Raw genomic sequence first — 27,027 nt, 5'->3', positions numbered from 1 at the left:
GGTTAATATGGGACGATACTTTCAGCCTTAACTGGATTATCGCTTAGATGAGACTTACTGTAAACACAAAATACCATAAACGCTGTAAGTGTCGTCAATGATCAGCTTGTGAACAGGTTTTGTGGGACGACACTGTACGCACATGTATTACACCCAGTTTTTCTAGAACGAGGCTCGTTATGTTCTTTGGTTATGGCCGGCAATGCGCCCCTTACGATCAATCTGTACCCAGAACTCTAAACCATTTGTTCTAAAACTGTTTATTTAGTATACTCCACGAAGTTTTATTATTTTAAAGACCAACATGTTAGTGATTGAAAGACATTGTCGTCTTATGCTGGTGTATCATGTTCAGTTTTAGAGTTTTAACTTGTAACAGTTACTGCTCGACGCAAGCTTAACATGGAAACACTTGACATTATAAAATCGGTATTCTAGTAGTAAATGCATGATATGCATACACCTACGTATTTTCAATCTTACAAATGATAAAATTCCCTGACCTTTTAATTGTTTTAATGACTTGCGGTTAAAATATTGCAGATCCAGTTCAGCACGAGACAAATGAGCCATCCCGCAATGCACCGGAAATGCAGTATCACATGATATCCGGTCTGAATTCTGCTACCCTGCATCGCATCGTTCTCACAACCAAGAACCAAGAAACCGGATGTCCTGAACACGCATTCACGCAGTTCTATACTGCCTCTTGTTAGTGGATATGTATTGATGTATTTGCACGTGATAATAATAAATTAATGTACTTAAATATCAAGAATAAACATAATTAAATATACTTTGATATAATGCACGAATAATAATAATAATAACAATATACTTTATAAAAAGTGTCGTTCCTTTTTAGCCGGTTTGGACTGCATACACTAAGACAGATCAAATATGTAAAAAAAGACAAAAATGACATGCGTACAACAATTGGAATATCGCGTTGTTTATATATTTTTAGATCAGCCTACTTTTTTGCAGCAGCCATCGATCCCGAGTGCTCTCCCTTGCCGAGTCACGTGGACACTCGACTGCGCATGCTCACACTTCCAGACGACACTCACCTGATCACGTGGTCACCTGCGTTCGAGGAACACCAGAACAACAACTCCGAATTCGTCACCGTGGTGAGAATTTTAGGTAATCGATTTACATTTGATTGAAAATTAGCCAGATTAATTTATTGATGCATTTTTCATCAATAATATCCTGGTTATGCTTCATTTGGTAAATATTTGCCGTTATTTAAATACAGTATGCCAAAGTCGATACATATTTTTTTAGTGTAAAAACCCCTGTACTAAAGGTAACACTTGTGTTTTCTGGTAAAAGTTAAGCCACGGGTTGTAGAATTGATATTTGTTCATTAATTGGTATGTGAAATGAATTGCAATAGTGTACTGCAGTTTGACGGTTATTTCATTTTGCGTGAATTGTCTCTTTATTCGGGCTTCTATATAATGTGCGGCATGTATTTATGTTTGTCATATGCAGTTTTGTATCTATGGATTTTGTTTTAAATCGAACGAAACCTGTTTGTATAAATGCGCATACAAATCTTCAGGTAAGTTTATTAAAGTATAAACCATTTGCCGTTTTTTTTCAAAATCTAAGAGCGCCTCTGTCCAAAATATGCCAGGAAACGTGCCGATAAATATCTAACAAACCATATATGAAATGCCACTGCGATGTTATCAAAGCTCGTCTTCTTCGTACAGGACCCCCATTTCTTCATCCCATCTCTTTCCAAGTGATCCCACGTGACACGTGGTTTCTGCACGTGACCGAGTTCGATATCACAAAGCGGCAACTTATTAATATCATGGTGTTCCATGCAAATGATGGCAGTCGACCGGAAATCGACGAGAAGTTGCTGTTTCTACCCTCCGATGGTAAGCTTTGATATATGTAAAATATAGTCGGTGGTATATTCAAGCGTTTTATATTTATATCTTCTAAACAAAAAATACCAATTCAACTGTGCATGTGCACAACTAAAAGTATATTGGTACATAAAGTAGATCATACTTGTATGCGATTTTTAAAGTTCGGTTTTGAACATGTTTGTCAAACGGAAACTCTGAATTTGTTATCATGTAATGTCCTCAACTAGTAATCATTTGTTGCTGTAAAAACTCGTGTAATACGTATGCTATTAAAGAATGTAATATGTTATCAAATTATTCCAGTATTTTTTTACCTCGTTTGAAGCACTGGCACTCGGTATTTGTGGTAAGCGCCCCCCCCCCCCTACCACTGCAACCTCCCTTTTCCCTATTTTTTGTTTGTTTTCTTATTGTGTATAATAAATTGACGATTAATGGTTTTCGGAGGGAGGGGGGGGGGGGTAGCAGATGGGGATAGGGGAGAGCAGCTAATGCCGGGTGCCTATGGTTTTCAGCCGATATTGTAATAATATCGAATAGCGGTTCACCATCGGCATGTATAAAATATTTAGGAAAACGTATTTCAGTTTTTCATGGTAATTTATCACTTTATGTTTAAGAAGAAACGATTTCAAAATATACAAATTTATTTGCAGACGAAAGCTTGCCGACAACGACTGAACATATTTTCGGAACAAGTCTAGATCATGTCGTTGAGGGCATTGTGGGAGACACAGATCCGGATGTACATCACGTGATTTCTAAAAATAGCAACTTCACAATCGTGTCATTGTGGAGCACTATTGACATTAAGGAGCAGCCCGCCTTAGCTCCTCCAAAAATAGGTAAGACATGTACACATAAAGTTTTGTATCCTGTTATAGTTTCTGTTAAACAGATTGGCCAACCACGGGAGCTGTATTTTCTATCACGCAAAGAAATTTAGAAGCGAGTAAGTTCGAAATATATAGCAAATATTAATACGACAAAAAACGCTAATCACTATCATGCTGATATAGCTGGAAAGTTGGCGGCATTTTAATTTTTTATTGAAAGTAATAAAATGTATTAAACGGCGAAATATACCGGTCTCTGCAAGGACGTCGGTATCTTGATCGTCACGTGATTACCCATTCTGTTAGAATCTGAACAATATCTTAAACACTGTTTTCTCATGGTTGCCGTTTACGTAAATGCCGCAGAAACTTTAAGTTGCATACATAATGTTTGCAGACGTAATGAGTCCAAAGGCGGTCACAGAGGGTGAAAGGCTAGACCTGCGATGTCGCACAGTAGGTGATCCATACCCCAGCATCCTGTGGAGAACCAACACCCTGAGTGACCTGGTGAACCAGTGTGACAGCGAAAACAACACCATAGCGGTACGGACATCTGGCAACTGGTTCATATTATTTCATGGATATCTGATACGTTAGAAATTATAAGTATTGAAATCACTGTATTTCGAGTATTTGCTTTTCCAGATATCTACACAGAGGTTTGTCAGCGCAAACCGGAAGTCCGGTTCAAGCTATCTGGGAGCCACAAGCTATCTGACCATCAATCCGCTGACGCACGATGATGAAGGCGTGTATACGTGCCTGGCGACGAACGCTGGCGGAAGTGACGTCAGTGAAATCAACGTCATTGTACATCGTACGTGTTCATGCATTAAGAATCATTTTATTAGAGCGGGGCTCAAATGGATTAAACTATGAGTCGCGTTCTGAAAAAACTGGGCATAATGCATGCGCGTAAAATGTCGTCCCAGATTAGCCTGTGCAGTCCGCACATGCTTATCTGGGACGACACTTTCCGCTTTTATGGTATTTTTCGTTTAAAGGAAGTCTCTTCTACACGAAAACCCAGTTAAGGCGGAAAGTGTCGTCCCTGATAAGCCTGTGCGGACTGCACAGGCTAATCTGGAACAACACTTTACGAACATGCATTAAGCCTAGTTTTCTCAAAACGCGACTCTATTATAAAAAGTTATACACCAATATTTATTGACCTATTTATTTAACACTTCTATTACAAAAAATTATTTGAATCTGTTACCTTCCTCCCGCTTATGTTTATATAAACGTTTCATCATATATCTTTTCCCGATACCTTAAAAAAATATAAATAAGCTCTGTCACTATGTTTATGTTATCTTTTCCGTTCAATGATTAAATAAAACTCGTTTAACGCACATTTCAGCAAAACCTCCAGGAACTATTCAAAATCTTCGCGTTTTGACGGCGTCGCCATTTTTACTCAACGTTACGTGGGACGCACCAAAAATAAAAACAAGTCATCCACGTTGTCATGTTACGTCATACACGTGTCGTCTGTCGGAGCAGAGTGGATACAAAATACTGGAATACAATGTGACGGAAACACACGTGGCTTTTAAAGACCTCTTGCCGGAAACAACGTTTAATGTAAGCTTACTATCAACAAGACAAAAAGGAAAAAGGTTTATAATTACTATACACAGCTACCTCAAAATGAGAGGTTGAGCAGTACTGCTATGTGTTTTCTTGAAAATTCTTCAAGTACTTCTTCTTCGTTAAAAATAGACTTAAATTCCGAATGCTATGCTGTAAATCGACTGTAGCATTTGTTCGTCATTAACTGTTGTCATTTATCATTTTGTCGTAAATCGGTAATTTGTCACATAAAAAGAGCCTTATAAGTGATGATAAGATTTCTGCCCTGAGTCTGCGACTCGAGTGTCATTTAGATAAGCTTTATTAACAGCCAAGTTCATTGTACATATAGTGGAGTGTCATTTAGATAAGCTTTTTTGAACAACCAAGTTCATTGTACATATAGTGGAGTGCCATTTAGATAAGATTTTTTAACAGCCAAGTTACATAAAGTGAAGTGTCATTTATATAAGCTTTTTAGCAGCCAAGTTCATTGTAAATATAGGGTATAGTGTCACTTAGATATAATTTCTAAACTGCCAAGTTCATTGTACCTGTAGGGGAGTTTTGATCTTTAAAAATTAATAATAATTCATACTTCTATCACCCAAACGTGTACAGTATTGAAGTAATTTAAAAGGACAAAGATGCCGTTTTAAGCGATCTGTTCAAAGGTCATATCAAAATGCTTAAACATGTTCATGTCATTGATTCTTCTTTTGCATGTATATTTAGGGAGTTGAATATACACTCACATTCACAATGTTCTGGTGTTGCCACTGACGCCGTTACGTCCAGTGAATGCATCTACGTATTGCATGTTTCTATCGTTTATCTTAAACTTAAAAGTTATTTTATGTTTCAGGTCATAATTATCGCTAACAATAAGGGCGGGCAAGGGGAGGAGTCCCGAATGCAAATCAGCACGCGCCCCATACCGAAAATGACCCCGCCCTCCCATCTGGAACTCGTCACATTGAACTCTACGGTAAGACCGCTGTATATTAATAGTAACACCATAATGTTGAACTCTACATTTAGTACGCTGTTTATTAATATTAACAGCATATTGTTAAACACTACAGCAAGACCGGTTATTTTCAACATTCTGATGAACGCAACCGCTGTTTATTAACAGATTTATGAGCAGTTTATAAAAATTGTACATTCCATTCTAGTATTGTTTTAGTAAAATTATTAGTCCATAATAATTGTGCTGTCATTTTGCAAGTGTGGTTACAGCTCATTCAATTCTTTATTTATCATTAAATTGTTGCAACACATCATTCAGTTGTTGTCACATATCATTTAGTTGTATTACAAAATACATTCAGTTTTTATGACATATCATTCAGTTGTTGTGACACATCATTCAGTTGTTGTGACACATCATTCAGTCGTTGTGACACATCATTCAGTCGTTGTGACACATCACACTTCAGACGATGCGAGTTTCGTGGCGTTCTCCTCTTGAAGTCCTTGATGGTCAAGTGCGCATGCGCGCGTTCATTTTTCACTACCGGAAGTTGGGAGAGAGCACAGTGGACGAGATACGCATTGGCAAAATGTTCACCAACGTATCCATGATAGGTACATCAGTTCAAATATTTACCTCTTAAGTCTAGCGCTGATTGGATGTGTATATTCAATAATGTGTATTGTAACAAATACTTTAATAATCTTGAAATACCTACACGCTAAAACCTTTATACCTGAGTCAGTTATAAGTCACATTTATTAATAAATGTACATATATTGAACACTGTACACATGCCATTTCTCTTCCAGACAGGGGCAATACAATACTTAAAGATGATTGTGTCTTTTTTAATCGATGACTTAAATATGAGGAGAACTTAACCTTACTTTGTTGAAGAATGAGATTTACAATTTTTTGACGAGAAAGGACCTCTTTGTGTCTTCCTCGGCGACCAAATACACAGGTCTATCTTCAGTTTGTTGTCAGTTTAGTTCCATAACTTATAATCTTCAAAACTTCAACACAACTGATTAAACCATGCAAGCCAAAGCAGTCATAAACCGAGGTACTTATCCGTACATTAAGTTTATGTATTGCCACAGTGCTATTATGAATGATTAGTTATGTAGCTCGAGTTCATTTTATAGCGTTGACTTTCCTTTAAGATATTTTTATGAAACAAACCATATCATGATGATGTTTGCAGCATAAGAACGTCATTTCAAAGACGGTCACTGAAAATCGGGAGATTAATACGGTCATTGCAAACCATAGGAAGATTAGGACGGTCATTGCAAACCTTTTAGGGATAAGGAAGGTCATTATAAATTGGAATATGAGGACGGTCGTCGCATAGTGAGAGATTATGAGGGTCATTGCATATTTGGGGATAAGAAGGGTCATTGAATATTGGGGGATTAATACGGTCATTCCATACTGGGAGAAAAGGACGGCCATTGTAAACCATTTGAAAATTAAGATGGCAATTGCATATCGGGAGATAAGAACGGTCATTGCAAAGTATATACAGATTAGGACGGTCATTGCAAACCATTGGGGATAAGTACGGTCATTGTAATTGGGAGATGAGAACGGGCATTGAATATAGGAAGATTAGGGCCTTCATTGCATATTGGAAGATAATGACGGTCATTGTTAATCATTGGGGAATAAAGACGGTCATTGCATATGGCGAGATTAGAATTACCAGTTCAATCCATTGACGAATTAAGACGGTCATTGCATATTTAGGAATAAGAACGGTCACTGCAAACTATTTAGAGATCAGGACAGGCAGTGTAAACTATTGGAGGATTTGGACTGTCATTGCAAGCGTTTGGGAGATTAGGTCGATCAATTGAAATTGATTGGGAGATTAGGAAAGTAATTTCAAACCATTTGGAGATTAGAACGGACACGGTAATAATGGGAGATAAGGACGGTTTCTGAAAACTATTTTGAGACTAAGAGAACTGTAAATCATTGGGAGATTAGGACAATCCCCAAAAACCATTGAAAATCATCGTGACTCCTAGCCTCAAACGGTTCCCGAAAACATTCATTTATATGTACACACGCTTTTATTTGATTCGAATACAATAGACAACACGTACTCAATTAAAAAATGTGGATAACTTTGATAATTGATTTGTTAACACGCAGGATTACAGCAGGACCAGAGGTACGAAGTTCAGGTAGTGGCGCTGTCAGAGGACGGACAGAGGTCGCAGTCAGGATGGGTTGAGGGCAACACCAGTCGAGAGGCCTATATGAACGGTACGTATATAATATTGACTGAGTAGAGAGGTCGCAGTCAGGATGGGTGGAAACAAGAACAGTAGAGATGCCTATATGAACGGTATGTTTAGGATATTGACTGAGAAGAGAGGTCGCAGTCAGGATGGGTAGAGGGCATCACCTGTCGAGAGGCTTATATGAACGGTACGTATAGGATATTGACTGAGTAGAGAGGTCGCAGTCAGGATGGGTTGAGGGCAAAACCAGTCGAGAGGCCTATATGAACGGTGCGTATATAATATTGACTGAGTAGAGAGGTCGCAGTCAGGATGGGTAGAGGGCATCACCTGTCGAGAGGCTTATATGAACGGTGCGAATATAATATTGATTGAGTAGAGAGGTCGCAGTCAGGATGGGTGGAAACAAGAACAGTAGAGATGCCTATTGAACGGTATGTATAGGATATTGACTGAGTAGAGAGGTCGAAGTCAGGCTGGGTTAAAAACAACAACAGTAATGAACCCTAAAATACATGGTTTGTATTAGATATTGACTGAGCTTAGAGGTTGCAGTCAGTCAGGCCAGGTGAAAGGCAACACCAGGAGGCAAGTTTGTATGCGTAGCATGGTCATGCAACGTTATTAGTTCAACCAAAATCATATTTGCTATGTACATGTATTTCAGATACAAAACTATCTCTCTTTCACGAGCAGGTCAGGTAAATTAGAAATTCAATTTATTAACACTGTTCAAATATTTCTGCTGGTACACACATATTGTTTAATGCATTGGTCAAACAGTTGTCGTTTATTGTTTTCCCGACAGCTAAAGCAGCCCAACGACACTTTATTAGTTGACGTAAGATAACTTTTGATTCTTTGTGATTGCTTTACAGTTTTGACCGTTTATCGAATCCAAATCCAATTAAACATTTTTGTTAGAAAAGTAACAACGTAAGTCAGTTATTCTGTCGAACATTTTTCAAAAGTTTTCACTTAGAAATGAACAGCATGCTAAGAAAACTGGGATTAATGAAATTGCGTAAAGTGTCATCCCATATAAGCCTGTGCAGTCCGCGCAGGCTAATCATGGATGACACTTTCCGCCTAATATTTTCGTTTAGAAAATACTTCCTTTAAACGATAAAGTCCATATAAGAGGAAAGTGGCGTAACTGATTAGCCTATGCGGACTGCACAGGCGAATCTGGGACGACACTTTGCGTTCATGCATTAAGCCACGTTTTCCCAGAACGAGACACATATAGACGTAATGGTGGAGTTGCATCAGATCACCAATGTTGTGTTCATAGAGACAGTACCGCCACCGCCCCCTCAGAACGTGTTTCTCAGAGCTGAGGATGAGAATATTCTGGTGTCGTGGTTACCACCTCAACCGGAAGCGAACGTACTCGTGCGTGGTTACGTCATCGAGGTGTTACGTAATAAGGAGAGATGGGAGGTGATGCAGGTTGGGTACAAGGAAAGCAGCGTGATCGTCTATGAAGTCGGTGAGTGAAGGAGTAATCAGTAATAAGCAACCGCTTACAATTTGGCCTCGCTGCGGATAATAAGCTGCTTATTGCGTGTGCGTAAAGTGTTGTCCCTGATTTTCCTATGCCGTCCGAACAAGCTAATCAGGGACGACACTTTTAACTTTTATGGATATTTTCATTTAAAGGAAGTATTTTCTAAACGAAAATCCATTCTAAGCGGAAAGCTTTGTCCCTTTTAGTAAGATCGGACTGCACAAGCTAATATGGGGCAACACTTTACGCACATGCATATATCTAAAAAATAAAATCCGGTCGCGTCTTATGTAATTGTAAACAACAACGTTTTAGAGGTTAATGTACATTTGTGATAGCACTTCTTAAAAACATAATCACGCACTACTAAACATCAGTGGAATTAATGCGTGTACACTTTCTTTGAAAAGTCAAGTTTACAACTTGTTCGATGGTTCGAAAGTAATCTATGGTGCGTTTGTAATGTGGCGCTTCTTGACTTTTCGTTTAGGATTGTTTATACATTTCTTTCAGGTATGGGATATACATATCAGATATCAGTAAAGTCGTTTAACAGAGCGGGAGAGAGTGTTGACCGTTGGGAAGAAGTAAATATTCCCGTAAAAAGTGAGTTTAATGGAGTGTAGATAAGTTGGAACATGAACAAATAATGAACATTCCCGTATATGGTGTGTTTAATTGAGCAGCAGAACGTATAGATCATTAAAAAAGTGCGTAAACTCGTTTAAGGTGAGTTTAATGGAACGGTAGATAGTGTAGGCTGTTGGAAGGAATTAAATATTACCGTACATCGGAAGGAAATGCATTTTTCAATATATAGTGAGTTTAGGAAAAAATCAGAGTGTAGACCATTTGGGAGGAAGTATATCTATATTCTTACACAAGGTGAGTTTAGTGGAATATTGAAGAGTGTAGACTGTTTGGGGAAGACAATTTTTTCGTATGAGGTGACTCTAATGGAGAAGTATATATTGTAGAACCATGCTATGTAGTTATTGTAATGATCCGTGTTTTTAGAGAGAGCAAGATGCTGTAGACCATGGGAAGGCATGGGATATATCAGTACATACTGAGTTTAAATGAGAAAAAAATGGCGTAAATTATCGGTAGGAAGTAAATATGGGCACACAGGTTTGATGCATAAGTCCTTAGTTAGTTGATTATTCCGTAGTGTTGAACACTGTCATTTTCAAATTCTTGGCATTGGCTATATGCGGATTTCGGATTCACTTACTGTTTCGAATGTGTTTACATTTTGTTTACCTATGTCATAGTAAAAATATGCTGGTCATGTCGCAAGTTAAAATATTGTAATATATAGTACCCATTCAGTAAACAAAAAAACAAATTAAGAAAAGATCTAACGTTGAATTAATCTGAACATACTGATTGAACCACAAAAAATGAGCAAAGCTTGTCTAATCTAAAGGTCTAATTATAAAGTTTGACTGTTGATCCAGCGGTCACCACTGAGCCAGTTCGTAACTTCAGCGGCACGCCTCTGTCCTCTACACAGCTGTTGTTACAATGGGAACCGCCGGGTTCGGGACGCTACAGCGGGTACGAGCTGTCCTACACTCTGGCCGGGAAGGAGAGGCCGGACCTGCCCGGAACTGGGTCCCTTCCAGCTAATATCAGCAGCTATGTGGTCAGGTAGGCATGAACTGTCCTGGTTAAACGCAGTTTGATGTGGTATGGAGAAATCGCACATTTTTTGTACGTAAAGTATTAATAATTTTAAAAATGTGTAGCCGCTGTTTTTTGTCTATTTGCAGGTCTCTGCAGCCGTACACCGAGTACGTTTTCAACATCACCCCTATTTTACGTAACGTCAAGGGCCAAACCGCCAACGTCATCGTCAGAACGTTGCCTGATAAGCCCGGCGCCCCGCCCTTCAACGTTTCTCTGAACGTCATCAACTCCACCGTAAGTGCAACACTTTCATTGTGCGTTTGCATTGCATTTATCCATGTGCGTTAAGTGTCGTCCCAGATTAGCCTGTGCTGTCCGCACAGGCTGATCAGGGACTACACTTTTCGGTTTTAAGGCATTTTTGTTTAAAGAAAGCCCATTCTTCTGTATTGAAAATCCGGTTTAGGCGGAAATTGTTGTCACTGATTAGCTTATGAGGACTGCGCAGGCTTATCTGGGACGACACTTAACGCACATGCATTAAGTCCCGTTTTCCCAGAGCGAGGCTCTTATAGTGTCTTTTTTGCAAGATGCTTTGTAAACATAAATTACGTTATAATAAAGGTAATCGCACACATGAAATTCAGAAACACGAAAACACGTATTTTTATTATCATTGTAAATCAACTCCTTTTCTTCCTACTTTAATTTTCCAGACTATTCGTATACAGGCGTTACCACCGGGAGTTCAGAGGAACGGGCCCATCGTGCAATACCGGATATCATACCGAAGTCACGAGGCTCGCGATTCTTTCATCGTTTCTGCCGAGACTTCCGAGAACTTGGACTACTTCCTGTCAGGTTACAGTGCACAATATGTATTGGGGTATCAAGTTACGGTACTCAGTCAAAAACAGTGGAGTTGTCTACATCGATGTATGAACATCAACAAAATGTAGAAATAAACAAGAGATGTGTTTGTCAGAAACATAATACCCCCTACTGGGCCGCCTTGATTTTTTTTTTATATTATATCCCTTTAAAAATATACTTTCCCTTGTAAAAATGATCTGTACCTTCCAAATGATAAATATAAATTATCTCCCTTTAAAGCTTGTTACTTCCATTGGATTTGTTTTTTGGACCTTTGACCTTGAAGGATGACCTTGATATTGACCTTTCACCACTCAAAATGTGCAGCTCCATGAGTTTCACATGCATGCCAAATATCAAGTTGCTATCTTCAATATTGCAAAAGTTATGGCCAATGTTAAAGTTTTCGGACGGACGGACGGACAATTCAAATGCTATATGCCACCCTACCGGGGGCATAAAAACAAGTTTAACTAAAAATGCATGGAAAACTTGCACAACAGGTTAAGTTGATTCTTTCACACAATGATTTATCGTCGCAATTCTGCAGAATATCTATAAGAATGTATGCAAATTGTTGTTTATCAATGGCTTATCAATAAGCATAGTGTAACCAATGAATCAAGTAGCCTCGTTCAAGGAAAACTGTGCTTAATGCAAGTGCGTAAAGTGTCGTCTTAGATTAGCCTGTTCAGTCCGCACAGGCTAATCAGGGACAACACTCTTCGCCTACTAGAGTTTTGTTTAGAAGAAACTTCCTATAAACCAAACCATCCATAATCAAAGCGCTGAAGGCACTGAAGTTGTTCGCTATTACATAATTTAAGACTCAACTCATTTATCAAAATTAATCGCAAATTTGAAATGAACACACGCCATTCAAATTTATAAAGAGTGTCTCATAACGCACGGGTTGAGATTTGTGTGCACTTTTTATCATCATATTTATTTTATAGAGATATCATAGACAAAATAACAACAACATGACCCTTTTTGGACGGTCTGAAAGCATAGAAAGTATGATGAAAATGGTAATGAGAACTGAATATAAAGACAATTTGCAATCACCATCATATACAAATGAATATTGTTGGAATATCGAATACCTATCTCACTAAAAATATAATTTTATGATGAAAAATTCCCTGTACAAAACTTTTGATTTTTGACACCATATACAAATTAAAATATACAATAAGATAATTGATGAAAATAAATAAAAAATAAATCTGCGAGCAATACTTTTAATCACAAATTAGGTAGTCATAAAGACATCCCTGTTGACCCGTACTTTGTTGTTTATGCAATACTTGTTACCCTAGCAGTTCACACGGTGTCAACTCTGACCTAATTATAGGTATAGAGCACAAATGCGCTTTTTCGGCAAAGCTGTTTTACCAAGCTTTTCACCTTTAATGACTTTTACATAACGCCAGCAGACACGCGTGAATATTTTCGAATATTTCATAGACTGATTCGAGATAAAACTTCTGACCTTTGGCTACATCCCCGTGTCTGTGCTCAGCACAAAGGATGTAGCACTGTTCAGTGTAAGGAATTCCGGACTACTCTCTGTATGTTCAAACGACACAAATTGTGGACCAGTTACAATTACGCGTTAAAACCCATCTCGCAGAATTTCAGGGTCAGTACTCGTTCAATAAATCGTCCGGGGAATATATAATTGACTATCGATAAACACAGTTTTGCTTTCAAGATGAGAAAACAAACATTACCGAAATAGTATAGTGTCACGGTAAGAGGAAAATCGTTTAATTATCCAACCACAATGTTTGTCGTACTCGGTCAGCACGTCTGGAAATCGTTCCTGAACACCTTGATAGGCTGCCCTTATTTACAAGCTTGCTATTTTGAATTCAATTTTGAAAAGCATTGTTCTAAAATGTGCCATTTACAATTCGCAATGAGATTTTTAATGACCCTCGTCATGCAAAAATGGGTCTAATTCCATATGAGCCCATTATATATATAGCCCATTCAGCCTGCGCATCTCTCAGTCTTGTCAGGAGATAATAGTGAGTCCATAACACATTGAGTGATTTTATAGCGAACAGCATCGCCTCTGTCCAGACTGCGCAAATGTACATGTTGGGTTTAAAATACGCTGGCTGAAACGCATAAGACCCATTTTCGCATGACGCGGCTATGAAAGTGTGATTTAAATGTGTCGAAATAAAACTGCGTTTAAATTAAATATTAACATACGATATATTTCGATAGCGAAGAAATATACTCATAATAAGGCATGTGAGGACGCATATGATGTGCACTCCCGTAGTATAATTTTTATCTACTTACACTAATTTGTGGTTCGACAATGATAACACACATTTCATGCGGTGAATATGCGACTTACAAGTGAAAAAATCACACAATAGTTTAACTTTTGTTTTCAGTTTATTTATTTAGAAACGTAAATTGCAAACTTCATTTCAAAGTCAGCATATACGCCGACTACCTTTTTAAAAGATATTTCTTCTTATATTTAGTTGTTTTTTTATAGTCGGTTTTAGCGATTATAAAGCATTTTTGAGGTTGTCTATAGAATACCTGTAGTAATTGGTGAACTCATGTTCAACGTTTTATAAATTGAGAACTGTGAATATAAACAAGCTTAACCTTCTACTATTGCGTTGTTAGCACCAGTAAATACAAAAGATCGCCGCTATCTGTTGAGAACAAAAGAACGTTTCCCAGAAATATCAAATGTAACCCCGCTGTAGAAGCATGAACGAGATTAAGACACAAACAATTCTTGTTATATTTAATTGTTTTTTTATATTCGGTTTAAGCGATTATGAAGCATTTTTGTTGTTGTCTATCGTATCCCTGAAGTTATTGTTGAACTCATGTTCAACGTTTTATAAATTGAGAATATAAACAAGCGTAACCTTATACTATTATTCTGTTTTCCAGAATCTATAAATAGTCTCAGATTATGAATGACCTGTACTACGTCATTAAGACGCAGCAGATAGTGGACTATTTTAATCATTCATAAATATTTTTTTTCACGACACGTATAATACAAACATTGTTTATTGATTCTTTTCTAAATAAGCTCCGTTCAAAAATATTCCATTTAACACGATATTCACATAATGTTTCCATTTGTGAATGAACATAGTTGGAGAACTCAAACCTCTTGCATAAATTATACAACACTTTCTCGCGCGGATACGGCATGTGTGGCGGGTAGTAGGCTTTCCGTAGATAAGCCGAACTGACTTGAAATTTTCAGTGACAACATTAGTTGTTCGCTACGCGAACAACTAAAAACGAAAACTGTCGTCCCTGATTAGCATATGCGGACTGCACAAGCTAATATGGGATGACACTTTACGCACATGCATTAAGTCCCGTTCTCCCAGATCGAGGCCCAAATGAATAACCAAAGTGTTTATCACATTGAGTGCAAAATATCGGTTTGTAAATTGGTCATATTATTTGAGCGAAATGTTCCTCTATTTAGACCTTATGCCGTCCACTGTGTATGAGATACGACTGCGATGTCTGACAGTGAATGGTTCAGGTCCCTGGTCCATTTGGCTCCAAGCGAAGACCAAACAACGAGGTACCGGTCTGTAATACAGACTTTTCGTGTATTTTAAGACAGCTAATTTGACAAACAGTAAGATGATCGCGTTTGAACGATGTTTCTAAGAAGTTGTTGAAATCATATAATAGCCATCATAATGCATGAAAGGCGACTGATTAGCACCTTTGCTGATTTGTTTACGAGAATAAAATAACAATTTAGGACGACGTTTCATTATGTTTGGGTATTTTGTCCGTCAAAATACTTCTAATATGAACTGTATAACTCATATTGTATAACCACACCATGCCGACACACACGTAAAAGAGAATCGTGTATGAGAGTACATATAAATGTATAAAAAAACTTGTTCGTTTGTATTTAACCTTGTAGAGCCCATATTGCCAAAGGTTCCACACAATTTAACAACAACTGTAACCTTTGACTCGGTGACCTTGACATGGTTACCTCCAAACCAACCAATCAGAGACGTGACCGGATACGTGGTTGGTATAGGGAAATTTATACCGGAAGTGCAGAGGGTTAGCCTGACCAATCAGGAGAGTCAACACACGTTTAGGAAACTTGGTAGGCATTGTGAATTGATGCCTGTCTAAATATATATTTTATTATTAAAATGTACAAAATATTTAAGTTGTTAGTATTTTCTTACTGTAACATTATTAATATTTGTCGGCATAAAGTTGCGTGTGTTTTTTTTTTTCAAAAAATATTTATTCATCAATACGTACATTCGTGGATTTCTGATTTTGGTGAAACAAATATTCGAAACCTGCGTCGGTCATTTTCCGCTGTGTTTGTGTTAGATGTGTGGATCGGTTAACACGAAAATAAATGTACCACGATTACAAATGATTGTACACATGTATAGTATTTTGAATCCGAGAAGACGTTACATGTTTTAACACACATACGGTTGTATCGAATGTTGTACTACATAGAGATTTAATACGACTGGTTATTGTCCATATACATGTTGTTTTGTTTTACATGGGTCTCTTTATTGTAAAGTTAATTTTAATTGCAGATCCAGGGACCTTGTACATTGTCAGTGTTCGATCATTCAATGAGTTTGGAGAGAGTACCGCAGTATTTGAACTCGTGACCACTTTGTTCTAACCTCGCCTAGTTTGGGAAAAAACGGTGTGATAACAATGGCTAGCATTCGAAGTTTTTGTACATGTATGCATATGGATAGTGGAACTTGCAAAGAAACAAGTTCCGCTTGTTACATGTTTTTTAACGTGTATACTGGGACGTTGGTAAAATTCCGTGTTTAACAACGTGTCAACGTTAATAATGATTGTGACGCTGGATTCTATTTCGTTTATACATGTTTTCAAAATATTAGACGCTATGGAAAATGGTCATTTACCTCAATACTGACTTTGTGACATGGAACTAATCGAAGCTGGCTTGTGTGTATGATATGAACCTTGTAACGGGAACCTGGTATTAATGCATATGCGTAAAGAGTCGTCCCAGATTAGCCTGTGCATTCCGAAAAGGCTAACCAGGGACGACCCTTTTCGCCTGAACTGGATTTTCGGTAATAAGAGACTTATTCAAACAAAAATACCATATAATCGGAAAGTGCCGTCCCTGATATAATTGTGAGGACTACACAGGCTAATTTAGGACGACCCTTTACGCACATGCATTAAGCCCCGTTTTCCCAGAGCGAGAATCATATTCGTGTCGGAACTTGAGTCGATTTAATCGATTGAAGAGTACGTCAATAAGTTTCCGGTTAAGTCATCAATTAAGAATGTAACTGTAGAATAAATCCACGCGTCTAGTTTATTCGTTCATGAGTGCCAAGTAATGTTGTTGAGCTATATTTGCAAAATAACAACACATAGAAAATATCCATTACGTATATGTACACCTATATTTTTACTGCACAAGTGTGTACGTAGATAAAATGATACATTATGTATTTTTCATTAGTATGTTCTTCTCGATTGAAATATATGGTACTGTTTCACTTGGATTCAGTTTTCTTTTCACACATTCAAAGCATACATTTATATAATAAATCATCCCATTTCGTATTGTACAAGTTAAATCAAAGCACTAAACGTTTCGACACAGAACTGGAATCTGACCGTGTTAGAACTGAAATCTGACCGTGTTAGAACTGGAATCTGACCGTGTTAGAACTGGAATCTGACCGTGTTAGAACTGGAATCTGACCGTGTTATGTTTAGCAAACGGATTGAGGTCGGCAGCCTATTGTGTGAATAACCAACTATAGGACATAACTTTTTGTAAGAATATCAGGATAGGTAAAAAAGGGTAATAACAATAAGTATATGATATACAACCTGTGAGTGCGCTTAATTCAATATGAAACAATTTGTTTAAATCGAGATTATACGATTTTGAATATTTGTTAAATTGTAATATATTGATAAAATATGTTACAATAAAACAAAATAGGCAAGAAAATTATCCAATGAAGACAAATTTAATAAAATGCAGCAAAGACAAATTAGCGCCCCGAGCCGATTGTGGCGAAGATATTTCGTACATATTTTCCTACAATAACCGAAGCATTCGTCTTTTAAATTAGTGTTCGTGTGTCGTATAAATAGATCTGTTGCAGTAATTAAAAATGAACCATTAAACTAAATTTAGATTCACATCGTACATGCGTGATTTACATGTTGGCGAATTCGACTGCACAGACATTTTCGATTTCAAAATTAAATATCTGGCTTATTTCGCATTTTTCGACACATGTTCTTCTTAACTTTTATTTTAATTTATATTGAAATATATAGTTAATAAGTTTGTTTTTACACATTTGATATAAATTAATACATATTTGACAAAATCGTATAATCTCGCTTTAATCCATTTATGCCTAGCGTCAAGAAAAAATGCCTTGGCAAACAGCGTAGACCCAGATGAGACGCCGCATGGTGCGGCGTCTCATTAGGGTCTGCGCTGTTTGCTTTATGGAATTTATGTAAGAAATATTCTTAATATAGAAATAAATATACTAGACATCCCCAATTTTGGAAATAAATTGACCCAATTTAGAATGGTGGGAGAGTCCACTAGGCATAAATGGGTTAAATTAAATGCACTGTGGCTAATATAAAGGGAGACGCACACAATCGACTGATTTTTGGATTAAAGTGTAAAACTAGTGTACCAATATATGTGACCCGTTAGCTTCCCACCTCATATTTGTCTAGCATCGCTGCTCATCGCAAAGCTGCATCCCTATGATTTTTATTTTGCCATTGAACTAGTAATATTTTATTCATACGGATCTACTGGCGGGAAATTTCTGCAACATTTTGTTGGCTGTTGGCAAATTTCAAGAAAGTAAAGACGTATACCTTGAACGAAGCAACTCATTTGTCTAACAAACGCATTGTTCAGACCAATACTTATTCTCAAACAATGTCATAAAACAACAACGGCGGTTCTAAATATAATATAAATAAATAGGTTTCAACCAAGAATTTGATTGTTGTTGTTTCCGGCGGTAGCGCCGCGTTGCTGCACTCGACTAAGCGCCGTCTGCAGGGCGGATGCTATCACCGAGGGGTTAATACCACCGGTGGAAGAAGTCCCATGGCTGGTGGAAGAAGCGGCATGGGCGCCACTTCCGATTGGCTGAACAGCGGCTGAAACGACTGGAGCTGGGAGCGCGGACTGGGGAATTCCCGCTGAAACGAGGCCAGCAGGGTTTGGAACTCCTGGCACGCCTGCGACGCTCGGCATCATACTTCCGGTCGCCACTGAAGCACCCGCGGCGACGCCCGTCGCTACGCCCGGCATCATCCTGCGATCAGGAAGGTCGAGCATGTCTTCAAGCGTGTCATAAGACATGAAGGGCATTCCCATGGCCATGGCCCCCATACCCATTCCGCCCATCGCACCCATCATGGCTGACATCGGGTCCATCGCCCCCATCATGCCTGCAAACAAAATATGCGTGTTACATTCATGCACTTTTAAAACCAACATGTATTAGACGAACATTCTCAAAAAATGCTTCAGAAAAGCTGAGACCGAAATGGTGACTTTTTATGAAATGATTGCAATTAAATGTATGTGTCTTTTCTGCTTCTAAAATGCAATTTCCTAACTGTCAGAACATACGAGCCGCGCTCTGAGAAACTGGGTTGGATGCATTTGCTTAAAGTGTTAACCCAGATTAGCCTATGCAGTTCTCACGGGCTATCCAGGGACGACTCTTCCCTTGTGTAAGGAAAGTCACGGGCTAACCAGGGACGACACTTTCCTCTTGTAAGGAAAGTCACGGGCTAACCAGGGACGACACTTTCCTCTTGTACGGAAAGTCACGGGCTAACCAGGGACGACACTTTCCTCTTGTAAGGAAAGTCACGGGCTAACCAGGGACGACACTTTCCTCTTGTAAGGAAAGTCACGGGCTAACCAGGGACGACACTTTCCTCTTGTAAGGAAAGTCACGGGCTAACCAGGGACGACACTTTCCTCTTGTAAGGAAAGTCACGGGCTAACCAGGGACGACACTTTCCTCTTGTACGGAAAGTCACGGGCTAACCAGGGACGACACTTTCCTCTTGTAAGGAAAGTCACGGGCTAACCAGGGACGACACTTTCCTTTTGTAAGGAAAGTCACGGGCTAACCAGGGACGACACTTTCCTCTTGTAAGGAAAGTCACGGGCTAACCAGGGACGACACTTTCCTCTTGTAAGGAAAGTCACGGGCTAACCAGGGACGACACTTTCCTCTTGTAAGGAAAGTCACGGGCTAACCAGGGACGACACTTTCCTCTTGTAAGGAAAGTCACGGGCTAACCAGGGACGACACTTTCCTCTTGTAAGGAAAGTCACGGGCTAACCAGGGACGACACTTTCCTCTTGTACGGAAAGTCACGGGCTAACCAGGGACGACACTTTCCTCTTGTAAGGAAAGTCACGGGCTAACCAGGGACGACACTTTCCTTTTGTAAGGAAAGTCACGGGCTAACCAGGGACGACACTTTCCTCTTGTAAGGAAAGTCACGGTCTAACCAGGGACGACACTTTCCTCTTGTAAGGAAAGTCACGGGCTAACCAGGGACGACACTTTCCTCTTGTAAGGAAAGTCACGGGCTAACCAGGGACGACACTTTCCTCTTGTAAGGAAAGTCACGGGCTAACCAGGGACGACACTTTCCTCTTGTAAGGAAAGTCACGGGCTAACCAGGGACGACACTTTCCTCTTGTAAGGAAAGTCACGGGCTAACCAGGGACGACACTTTCCTCTTGTAAGGAAAGTCACGGGCTAACCAGGGACGACACTTTCCTCTTGTACGGAAAGTCACGGGCTAACCAGGGACGACACTTTCCTCTTGTAAGGAAAGTCACGGGCTAACCAGGGACGACACTTTCCTTTTGTAAGGAAAGTCACGGGCTAACCAGGGACGACACTTTCCTCTTGTAAGGAAAGTCACGGTCTAACCAGGGACGACACTTTCCTCTTGTAAGGAAAGTCACGGGCTAACCAGGGACGACACTTTCCTCTTGTAAGGAAAGTCACGGGCTAACCAGGGACGACACTTTCCTCTTGTAAGGAAAGTCACGGGCTAACCAGGGACGACACTTTCCTTTTGTAAGGAAAGTCACGGGCTAACCAGGGACGACACTTTCCTCTTGTAAGGAAAGTCACGGTCTAACCAGGGACGACACTTTCCTCTTGTAAGGAAAGTCACGGGCTAACCAGGGACGACACTTTCCTCTTGTAAGGAAAGTCACGGGCTAACCAGGGACGACACTTTCCTCTTGTAAGGAAAGTCACGGGCTAACCAGGGACGACACTTTCCTCTTGTACGGAAAGTCACGGGCTAACCAGGGACGACACTTTCCTCTTGTAAGGAAAGTCACGGGCAAACCAGGGACGACACTTTCCTCTTGTAAGGAAAGTCACGGGCTAACCAGGGACGACACTTTCCTCTTGTACGGAAAGTTTCGTTTAAAGGAGTTCTCTTCTAAAAGAAAAGCCTGTCTATGCGGAAAGTTTTGTCCGTTATTCGCCCGAAATGCGTAATACTGGTTGTTTGTCAACTTAAAATAGTTCACCATTCTACCAACTGACAAAATGATTTAGTCCATGAACATAGAAGTAACACTTTCATGTTGTTATGCTTTTAACCGAAAGTGAAAGTAAATGTCTAATTTCATACCCGGTATTTGAAATTGAAAATGGATTGTAACATACACCATAATGCTTTGCGGTAAATAACTTAGTTCAGTATTACTACGTGTATGCAATTAAACCAAAGTGTATTTCAGGGTATGTGTCATTATCGTAGTTTTAAAGAATGGTTCCCGAATAATTCGCAGTATAATGGAAGTAGAATCTAAATAAAAACGCAAGTACATGCATTTTTATTGCACATACTGACAAACAGGTATTAAGACACTGTTTCTGGCGTTCGAAGTTAATACAATGATATCGTTATCACGTTCAAACATGGTTTAAAAATAAAAAATAAAAAATTAATGTTTGATTAAAAATAATTTGCGTTATATTGCGGACTGTATCTTAGTGCGTGCACATGTCAACAGAATCCGCATAGAGAGCGGACGAATGTAGTGACGTCACACATCTATGCATAGAAAAGAATAGAATGATGTTAATGTCGAAAACATAGCGTCTATGTTTTTTCACGGATACCTACCTCCCATCATTGGCATGCCTGGCATACCGGAAAACGAGTGTTGTTGTACTGGCGCATGCGCAAAGTGCTGCTGACTTGGGGCCTGCTGAAGCATGACCGTCTGGACTGGTTGCTGGACAGGCGTCTGTTCCAAACATTGCGTACACACATTGTTACAAACATGGCGTATACACATGGTAACAAACATGGCGTACACACATTGTAAAAAACATGGCGTACACACATTGTAACAAACATGGCGTACACATTGTAACAAACATGGCGTACACACAGTGTAACAAAAATGGCGTACAAACATTGTAACAAAAAATGGCGTACACACATGGTAAACAACATGGCGTACACACATTGTAACAAACATGGCGTTCACATATTGTAATAAACATGGCGTACACACATTGTCACAAACATAAAGTACACACATTGTAACAAACATGGCGTACACACATGGTAACAAAAATGGCATACACACATTGTAAAAAAACATGGCGTAAACACATCGTTACCTGTTGGAAGGCGTGCTGTACCGGGGCTGCTTGCTGAACTACAAACTATAATAGCCTTATAGGGACGTTACCTGTTGGAAGGCGTGCTGTACCGGGGCTGCTTGCTGAACTACAAACTATAATAGCCTTATGGGGACATTACCTGTTGGAAGGCGTGCTGTACCGGGGCTGCTTGCTGAACTACAAACTATAATAGCCTTATAGGGACGTTACCTGTAGGAAGACGTGCTGTACCGGGGCTGCTTGCTGAACTACAAACTATAATAGCCTTATAGGGACGTTACCTGTAGGAAGACGTGCTGTACCGGGGCTGCTTGCTAAACTACAAACATATGGACGTTACCTGTTGAAATACGTGCTGCACCGGGGCTGCTTGCTGAACTACAAACTGCTGCTGTTGCTGCTGCGGTTGAATTATAATGCCCTGGGGTTGTTGTTGTTGTTGCTGGTAAATAGGTTGGATCAAATGTTGTTGTTGTTGTTGCTGCTGCTGCTGAACCACCGGGACGTGTACCGCATCTGGGCTACTTCTAATACCTGTAAGTACCAGAAATGACGTCAAACATTACTTACCGCTAGAGTATTTTTTTAGCTTCCAAAGCAGTTGTATATATCTAGTCAAACTTTTTAAACATTTTTCAACTTTTAACAAAATAATTAAAAACATATTTTATTGTCTGCATATGTGTATATCTTTATAATGATAAAAATATTTTTGTTTAAACACCTTGTACACAAAAGTAAAATGTATGTAACCAAATAAGTTAATTAAAAACTTAAAAGTTTCTGGCAGTAACGTGACAACCTCCTCAGTATGGGCTGACTCAAACCTTTCTATTCACAAACTTAAACATATCACGTACCTTGACCGGAAGTGTGGTGGACCATCCTGCCGGACCCTGACTGGATACCGGTCTGAAGGAATGCTGACGTACCGGAATGCCCCAATGGAACAGGGATTCCTGCATGGCAACGAAAAAAAGAGCGAGTTTGATATGTGGGCTTTTTTGGCCGTTTTCCGTGATAGTTCACTTATTTAAGTATGATTTATTAACATGCTTTTATTGCACACAAAAAAACCTGTTCATTTCAATTAATGTGTAATAAACAAATACGAAAAAAGGCAATTGATTAAGGTAGGAAAACTGAGAAACCATTGGGTTGCATTACAACATGATAAGTTCTACCATAACCTGCTACACAACATGACATGTTCTACCATACCTTGCTACACAACATGACAAGTTCTACCATACCCTGCTACACAGCATGACATGTTCTACCATACCTTGCTACACAGCATGATAAGTGTACCATACCCTGCTACACAACATGACATGTTCTACCATACCTTGCTACACAACATGACATGTTCTACCATACCTTGCTACACAACATGACATGTTCTACCATACCTTGCTACACAACATGACATGTCCTACCATACCTTGCTACACAACATGACATGTTCTACCATACCTTGCTACACAACATGACATGTCCTACCATACCTTGCTACACAACATGACATGTCCTACCATACCTTGCTACACAACATGACATGTCCTACCATACCTTGCTACACAACATGACATGTCCTACCATAACCTGTCGTTTAAAGGAGGTCTCTTCTAAACGAAAAGCCTGTCTATGCGGAAAGTGTCAAGTGTCGTCCGTTATTAGCCTACCATGTATAATATTGGTTGTTTGAAAAGTTAAAATAGTCCATCACTCTACCAGCTGAAAAAAATGATTTAGTCCATGAACATAGAAGAAACACGTTCATTATGTTATGCTTCAAACCGAAAGTGAAAGTACATGTCTTATTTCATATTGGAAATTGAAAATTGCTTGTAACATACCCCATAATGCTTTTCGGTAAATACCAGTTCAGTATTACCAATTCAAATAGCTATCACGCATGGATAAATTGTGACAAAAAGCACTCATATATGTCACAACGAAATCCAAATTGTTCATGATAATAAACCGTATTTAGCTTCTCACATAAGTTTGCATATATATATTTAAAAGAACCCTTCTAAAATGAGAATCCTGTTTCAAATCTAACCCAGACCACAGCAATAGTCTCATGTATGCCTCGCTCTACTACGTCGCCTATACGGTAATGTTTTAAAGAACGATTTTTTATTAACTAAGCATAAATGAGGACTTCGTCTTAATGTTTAAGTCTATATGACTAAAACGAATATTCTCTCGTGTTGAAAACATACTTACCATAGGCGTATCATTTTGCATCCCGATTTAAATCAATGAACGGAACTTAAAAATATTATTAATACTAACCTATTGATTTTTTTTATTATCTAAACATATAGATTTACATTATGCTCTGATACACATACATTTTCCGCTTCATGGTTGATATTTAGTAATGATGCATTATTGAATGAGATTTCAAAAATAAGAGCTATGTTCACATCTTCAGCAGCCTGCTAGTTCCATGCAAATATTGTAGATAATGAATAACGTGCGCATATGAATATGTTTATAGCATACATGTATGCCAAACGATAATGCTCGTTTTACAGTTCTTGTATATCTACTTACTGCTTTACGTGTGAATTTATTTGTCATTGTATCGCTTTGATTTTGATCGTATTTAGTTGCAAGCCTTATTTGTTTTATCATTCATGCAGTTCTCTAGTCTTCATGTAAAGTTATTGCTACATTAATGTAGAATTCAATGATACAGTAACAACTATGTTGTTTGTATTTGCGAAAAAGGCCGTTGATTTTCGTGTATGGATAGTTATGTGTATATGCAGTTAATTTTTTTCTATATTGATCGGTGTTGTGTGAAGTCATTGCTGATGCTTTATAATCAATAAGTTTTGTCGCCATTCGGTTTCATTCAGCGATTGGTGTTGTCTTTTAGAATTACACACTGTTTGTCTTTCAATATGCCTTGTATTGAACACATTGTGGTTGGTTTTTTACGTTCGACCGACATTCTGTAAAGTATTATTTTATTTTAATGTTATGATCGTTGTACATGTAGTTGAAAAGTTATGTCGCTGTGTATTAATGGATGAAGTTGCTGCTGTTATTTTACGATTAAAATTGTATCTGTACGACTGATAACAGTTGAATGTTGAATCATTGACTTAAGTTTGTCATTACATGATTAGTACTGTTTGGGCAATCGGTCACTTGCCTTAAATAAAGGACCAACTAATTGTTTTTAATGAAAATTCAATACTGCTCCAGCAGCTGGAGTTTCACTTCTTTATATTGGACTAAAATATTTGTATTATTAAAGCCTGTATCACTAATAATATATGTTATAATTATTGTCAATACGAGTTCATTGATGGAATTTGTGTTGCTGTTGAAACTGAGTTCCATCTGATGATGTTCCAGTTGTCAGTGTGATAAATTTATGCATAATAAGTATATGGCTATATTTATTTGAGTGGGTTTAATATTTATTGATGTCGCTTTGAATATAATGCAATGCCACTCTGAGTGAAAGGGTGTATGGCTAAAATACCAGCTCCGTTTTCTACATTCTGTTGTACATGTATCTTGTGCAGAGGATCAGTATGCACGCTCTTGATATATAAATGCACGTACATTGATATACAAACACAGTTAATAACATTAGCCATTTGATTGTTTATCACCAATTAAAGTGAATGTATAATAATTATGTGTAAAGATATATGCATTCATATAATATAAACATACACATACAACATAACAAAAACATAAACTGTATTATGTTTACTATATCTGTCATTATTTTGTTTATAAAATTACAATGTCCCATCCTGAATTAATGTATATTTCATGATATTGACATTTATGGCTGATTATGTTTAAATCAAATTTAGCGACGCATTACACTCAATTTCTCTTCTAATGCACCACTTATTTGTATATCCCATATTTAACATGTTGTATTTAATTACTTATCAACGAGATTCATAAATAATTAAACATTTTAAAATAAGTTATGTTTTAGCATCCACCTCACTTTTTAGTACAATCGATAACCTATGTATGGGAGAACATCATGCTAGCAATGTCTCTCTATTAAAACAAGTCGAACAAACGCTCCCCCTCCCAAAAAGAAGAAACCCATATATTTTGCAATATTACATTTCATTTGAAATCACGACAACTGCACCAGAACAAGTTTCGGATCCTGAATAATTATTAATATAAAACTGAGGTAGCGAATACACAAGATAATCAATACAAAAATATAATTAGGTAATTTGCTTTTGCATCAATTCCATGAAGAATAAAATGGCCAATTAAATGGTAAAATGAAAACTAATAACTGGGCGTTTAGGAAAAGACTCACGAAGTGGTCGTTGAAATTAAGTTTTCGTGTTTTACATCGCGTGTTGGTACAGCAGTAAGATCCAAATTATAGTGTTTTTTTATAAAGTCAGCTTAGGTAGGAAATAACTTAATAATACTTAATGTCATTATTTTAAAAAGGTTTACACATTCGCACGATCAACTAACTTTGCCATTGTTATAGTTTACGCCGAATTGTATTCATATATTCGCACGAATGCATAAAATAATTAAATATTAATTACCTGTCTTTTTTATGTATACGATATTTTATGAAAAATATACACCAGAGACGTAGATAACATCTACGTCTCTGTATACACTATGCCGGAGTTGAAATAACCCGTAATCGTACAAACTCGGCCTATCCCAGCAACACGAGG

At 38.3% G+C, this 27,027-nt stretch overlaps 3 protein-coding genes across 6 annotated transcripts in view; 2 read left to right on the top strand and 1 right to left on the bottom strand.

Moving 5' to 3' along the window:
* LOC127867074 (neogenin-like) overlaps window positions 1–17,122 on the top strand; it is an 81,214-nt gene extending 64,092 nt beyond the window's left edge. The window contains exons 2-10 of the mRNA XM_052408021.1: window positions 7,457–7,562; window positions 8,835–9,032; window positions 9,564–9,656; window positions 10,511–10,703; window positions 10,826–10,976; window positions 11,399–11,543; window positions 15,049–15,150; window positions 15,508–15,702; window positions 16,163–17,122. Of these exons, the coding sequence (XP_052263981.1) occupies window positions 7,556–7,562; window positions 8,835–9,032; window positions 9,564–9,656; window positions 10,511–10,703; window positions 10,826–10,976; window positions 11,399–11,543; window positions 15,049–15,150; window positions 15,508–15,702; window positions 16,163–16,254 (1,176 nt within the window). The 5' untranslated portion in view covers window positions 7,457–7,555 and the 3' untranslated portion in view covers window positions 16,255–17,122. The remainder of the gene's footprint in view (window positions 1–7,456; window positions 7,563–8,834; window positions 9,033–9,563; window positions 9,657–10,510; window positions 10,704–10,825; window positions 10,977–11,398; window positions 11,544–15,048; window positions 15,151–15,507; window positions 15,703–16,162) is intronic.
* Window positions 1–27,027, top strand: part of LOC127867071 (neogenin-like) — a 263,769-nt gene that overhangs the window by 79,903 nt on the left and 156,839 nt on the right. Inside the window, exons 7-13 of the mRNA XM_052408016.1 lie at window positions 544–711; window positions 988–1,146; window positions 1,725–1,898; window positions 2,549–2,737; window positions 3,126–3,274; window positions 3,377–3,548; window positions 4,095–4,318. Coding sequence (XP_052263976.1) covers window positions 591–711; window positions 988–1,146; window positions 1,725–1,898; window positions 2,549–2,737; window positions 3,126–3,274; window positions 3,377–3,548; window positions 4,095–4,318 — 1,188 coding nt within the window. The 5' untranslated portion in view covers window positions 544–590. The remainder of the gene's footprint in view (window positions 1–543; window positions 712–987; window positions 1,147–1,724; window positions 1,899–2,548; window positions 2,738–3,125; window positions 3,275–3,376; window positions 3,549–4,094; window positions 4,319–27,027) is intronic.
* The window catches only part of LOC127867076 (uncharacterized), a 116,501-nt gene continuing 106,472 nt past the window's right edge, over window positions 16,999–27,027 (bottom strand). For 3 of the 4 annotated variants that reach the window (XM_052408026.1, XM_052408024.1, XM_052408023.1), the window contains exon 2: window positions 16,999–19,073. In XM_052408026.1, coding sequence (XP_052263986.1) covers window positions 18,604–19,071 — 468 coding nt within the window. In that variant the 5' untranslated portion in view covers window positions 19,072–19,073 and the 3' untranslated portion in view covers window positions 16,999–18,603. Of the gene's footprint in view, window positions 19,074–26,889; window positions 26,932–27,027 lie in introns of those variants that run through there. The other variant, XM_052408025.1, reaches the window with a different exon arrangement.

The sequence above is a fragment of the Dreissena polymorpha genome, chromosome 2, assembly GCF_020536995.1.
Source record: "Dreissena polymorpha isolate Duluth1 chromosome 2, UMN_Dpol_1.0, whole genome shotgun sequence".
Lineage (NCBI taxonomy): Eukaryota > Metazoa > Mollusca > Bivalvia > Myida > Dreissenidae > Dreissena > Dreissena polymorpha.
Note: the sequence above shows the minus strand (reverse complement) of the source record. Positions and strands in the feature narration are given on the sequence as shown.